The sequence below is a fragment of the Otolemur garnettii genome, unplaced genomic scaffold, assembly GCF_000181295.1.
Source record: "Otolemur garnettii isolate 467f Iridium unplaced genomic scaffold, OtoGar3 scaffold00113, whole genome shotgun sequence".
In the NCBI taxonomy this organism is placed as follows: domain Eukaryota; kingdom Metazoa; phylum Chordata; class Mammalia; order Primates; family Galagidae; genus Otolemur; species Otolemur garnettii.
This window is the reverse complement of record NW_003852508.1, coordinates 5,872,504-5,877,351: the sequence shown is the minus strand read 5'-3', so window position 1 is coordinate 5,877,351 and position 4,848 is coordinate 5,872,504. Positions and strand designations below refer to the sequence as shown.

General features: G+C 44.5%; 1 protein-coding gene across 1 annotated transcript in view; it reads left to right on the top strand.

The window, feature by feature from the left end:
• The window catches only part of PRDM14 (PR/SET domain 14), a 17,462-nt gene extending 15,057 nt beyond the window's left edge, over window positions 1-2,405 (top strand). Inside the window, exon 6 of the mRNA XM_012809799.1 lies at window positions 2,283-2,405. Coding sequence (XP_012665253.1) covers window positions 2,283-2,405 — 123 coding nt within the window. The remainder of the gene's footprint in view (window positions 1-2,282) is intronic.
• The last annotated feature ends 2,443 nt before the right edge of the window (window positions 2,406-4,848 follow it).

Genomic DNA, 4,848 nt, shown 5'->3' with positions numbered 1-4,848 from the left:
AATTAATTAATTAATTTATAAATTTAGTTTCTTTTTTCTTTTCTTTTACTCTTTTTTTTGTTTGTTTGGGTTATTTTTGAGACACAGTCTCACTCTGTTGCCCAGGCTAGAGTGCTTTGGCATCAGCCTAGCTCATAGCAACCTCAAACTTCTGGGCTCCAATGATCCTCCTGCCTCAGACTCCTCAGTAGCTAGGACTACAGGCACCCACCAAAATGCCTGGCCAATTTTTCTATTTCTAGTAGACATGGGGTCTGGCTCTTGCTCAGGCTAGTCACAAACTCCTCTCAGTTCAAGTGGTCCTCCTGCCTCGGCTTCTCACAGTGCAAGGATTACAGGTATGAGCCACTGTGTCTGGCCAGTGGATTATTTCAATCTGGAAGTCCTAAGCACAAAGGAATTTTCTAATCGCCCTCCATGGTTTTTTTGTTCTTGATTTGTTTTTTCCAAGGATAGTTTCTTTTCCTTTCCTTTTTTTTTTGAGACAATTTCACTATGTCACCCGCAGTAGAGTGCTGTGGTATCATAGCTCACAGCAACCCCAAATTCTTGGGCTTAACCAATTCTCTTGCCTCAGCCTCCCAAGCAGCTGGGACTACAGGAGCCCACCACAACGCCCAGCCATTTTGTTGTTGTTGTTGTTGCTTCAGTTGTCATTGTTGTTTGGCAGACCCGGGTTGGGTTCGAACCCACTAGCTCCCGTGTATATGGCTGGTATCCTAGTCACTGAGCTACAGGCACTGAGGCTTTCTTTTTCTATTTTTGAGACAGAGTCTAACTCTGTCACCCTGGGTAGAGTGCTGTAGTGTCATAGCTTACAGTAACCTCAAACTCTTGGGCTCAAGTGATCCTTTTGCCTCAGCCTCCTGAGTAGCTAGGACTACAAGCACCTGCTACAATGCCCAAGCTAGTTTTTCTATTTTTAGTAGAGATGGGCTCTCGCTCTTGTTCAGGCTGCTCTCAAACTCCTGAGCTCAGGAAATCTACCTGCCTTGGCCTTCTAAAGGGCTAGGATTTCAGTTGTGAGCCACAGCTCCTGGTCCATATTTTTTTTCCAGTAACAATAATAGATGATCATTAAAACTTCAAGCAGGTCAGAAAAGTTTAAGACAAGATACATCCCAAATCCTACCATCTACAAAGACCTGCTCTCTCCGGTTCCGATAAAAGTACACGTGGGGAGCAGGGAGTGGAAGTATGAAAACCTTCCTCAGAGGCCGGGCGAGGTGGCTCACGCCTGTAATCCTAGCACTCTGGGAGGCTGAATCTGGTGGATTGCCTGAGCTCATGAGTTCAAGACCAGCCTGAGCAAAAAACAAGACCCTGTCTGTATTAAAAATAGAAAAGTGAGGCAAGAGGATCGCTTGAGCCCAAGAGTTGGAGGTTGCTATGTATGACACTACGGCACTCTACACAGGGCAACAGCTTGAGACTCTGTCTCAAAAAAACAAACACACACACAAAAAACCTTTCTCAGAGGAAAATCGTTTTTCCTTTTTAGTGAATGTAATTTCTTTTAAAATGATGCCCCAAATCGGTGTTCTGTTGCTGGCAGCCTCTCTGTGGTTGTGTCCCTCTCTTAGCTCCTTCTCCGGGTGTGGAGTACCTTAGACTATAGAGACATGACAAAAGTCGTCCATAGTGACACCCCCCCCCCCAAATTTTAACCTTTTCTTGTAGGTACAACTGTCTGCCATGCTGTAACGCCATTTTGATTTGCACAGTCACCATCACCCCCACTGGGTTTAGCTCCTGATTTCTAGCACTGGGTTAAGCATACAGTAGGGCGTACTCCATAAATTCTTGTTGAGTACGTTGCATGGTACTTGCAATGTACTCACAGCCCTGTGAGGAAGGCAGAGCAGGTTACTTTGCCCACAAGGAAGATTGGCAAACAAAGATTCCAACTTTCACTGATTGCTGTGGTCACACAGCTACTTGTTGGCAGAGCAGGATTAATTCAGACCACTTCCCACATTTCACATTGGAAGCAACTGATACCCAAAGATGTTCTATGAATTCCCGTAAGTCACCACATTGGCACTTGTGACAGCATTGGGCAGCATCTTGACCAGAGCCCATGCTGCCTGATTTTCTCAGTGTACAGATACCTTTCTACTGTCTCAGGTAGACCCTCAGCTTGGGGAGGGCAATCTACTATCTACAGACATATGCAAAATAAATATAGGAGTTCTTCTCTCACCCCCATGAAAATGCAATGTTGAAATGGACCTGTTGGGGAAGACATGATTTCAGCTGTATTTTTTCCTTTTTCGTCTCAGTGTTCTACGTGTGGGAAATGTTTCTCCCAGTCTTCCAGCCTGAACAAACACATGAGAGTCCACTCTGGAGACAGACCGTACCAGTGTGTGTATTGTACAAAGGTAAATAGAATCTCCTTTTAAGGGATCTGTCTTGAGTTCTGCTTGATTATCTATGAATATGAACTGGAAGCATAAGCCAGCTTATAATGAGTTCTTGGTGAATGTTAGTCAAGTATCAGCCCAGTCCTCATTTCTACCCTCAAATTTGCTAAAGTTTGCTAAAAATGATCACATGCAAGGCCAGGCATTGTGGCTTACGCCTGTAATCCCAGAACTCTGGGAGGCCAATGCGAGCGGATTGCCTAAGCTCAGGAGTTTGAGACCAGCCTGAGCAAAAGCAAGACCCCATCTCTAAAAATAGCCAGGTGTTGTGGCGGGTGCTGATAGTCTGAGCTACTTGGGAGGCTGAGGCAAGAGAATTGGGTGAGCCCAAGAGTTTGAGATTGCTGTTAGCTATGACGCCAGGGCATTCTACTGAGGGTGACAAAGTGAGAAGAAAAAAAAGACATAAGTACTACCGAAATGTTAGCTATCTTTATTACTACTTTAAACCATGAAGACTTAACTTGGGAGTGTGCTGATGATCTAACTTTCTAGAGGGATACTGGGGAAGTAATCTGCTATACAGAATATAGAGTTCTAAAAATGAAGAGACAAATACACATGCATGGTTGGGGGAGCTGTAATAGAGACAATAGTTTGACCAGGTTTTTGTCCTGTTTGGGTGATATACATCTATGCTATACGATGCACAGTTGGACATTAATTGTATTGCCTAGTGACCACTAAATTGGACAGCACTGATACAGAAAGCTGCTATATCACTGCAGAAAGTCCTATTGGAGAACACGGAGGGGGTGGTAGACCATGTTTCTATCATTGAGTTATTTATACACTTTGTAATAAAACCATACAAGGAATATAGGCTGTCTTGGAGGAACTTCTAAACCTCCCCCCAAAAGAATAAAACATTGAGGCTCGACACCTGTGGCTCAAGCGGCTAAGGCATCAGCCACATACACCTGAGCTGGCGGGTTTGAATCCAGTCCAGGCCTGCCAAAAACAATGATGGCTGCAACCAAAAAATAGCCGGGCGTTGTGGCAGGCACCTGTAATCCCAGCTACTTGCGAGGCGGAGGCAGGAGAATCACTTGAGCCCCAGAGTTGGAGGTTGCTGTGAGCTGTGATGCCATGGCACTCTACCCAGGGTGACAGCTTGAGGCTCCGTCTCAAAAAAAAAAAAGGAAAAGATATGTAAAAATAGTTAAAGGACTCAGAAATCTTAAATGTTATAGCCACTCGGGAAAAAACTAAATTTGTAACTGTAAAACAACCCAACAATTGCTCTCCTGGGCATTTATCCCAGGGAAATGAAGGCTTATAATGTTTAAAACAAATGTTTATAGCAGATATCTTTCAATGGGTAAGTGATTGAATACTCTGTGGTGCACCACTGACTGCTAAATGCTACTCAGCAGTAAAAAAGGAATGAACTGTTGATAAATATAACAACCTGGATGGATCTCCAGAGAACTATACTGAAGAAAGTAAATCCTACATGGTTACATACTGTATTCTGTATTTAATGGACGGTTATTGGTTTCTTTTTTTTTTCTTGAGATAGAGTCTTAGTATGTTGCCCTTGGTAAAGTACTGTGGCATCATAGCTCACAGCAACCTCCAACTCTTGGGCTTAAGTGATTCTCTTGCCTGAGCGTCCCAAGTAGCTGGGACTACAGGTGCCTGCCACAACACCCAGCTATTTTTTGTTGCAGTTGTCATTGTTGTGTAGCTGGCCCGGGCCAGGCTCAAACCCACCACCCTCAGTGTATGTGGCTGGTGCCCTAATCACTGAGCTACAGGCGCCAAGCCAAAAACACTTTGTCTTAATGTGTGGTCCTGGGACCACCTGCTTCAGAATCGCTTGTTTAAATGCAGGCTCCTGAGTTTTCATGTCAGATTTATTGGGTCACACTCTTGGGAGCAGGATTGGTAGTCAAAACTTTTAATTAGACATCCAGGTGATTTTAACCACTGATGGACCACTGTTCTAACATCCGGTGCTACTCACAACCAGCCAGGAGGGCGAGTGAGTTAAGTCCTTCCTGATGAAGGCGACTGCTGACAACCAGGAGTGCTCTGTAGCCTTAAAATCCAAGATTTGCCAATCAGTGTCAATAACAGTGAAATTAACCCCTTTGTTGTTTTTTTTTTAGACACAGAGTCACTTTGTCGCCCTCAGTAAAGTGCTGTAGTATCACTTCTCACAGCAACCTCCAGCTCTTGGGCTTAGGTGATTCTCTTGCCTCAGCCTCCCGAGTAGCTGGGACTACAGGCGCCTGCCACAACACCCAGCTATTTTTTTTGTTGCAGTTTGGACGGGGCTGGGTTCAAACCCGCCACCCTTGATATATGGGCCTGGCACCCTACTCACTGGGCCACAGGCACCGCCCAACCCCTTTGTTTTAATTCATTGTGCAGCTCATAAAGTTGGTTTTCTTTTTCTTTTTTTTTTTTTTTTTTT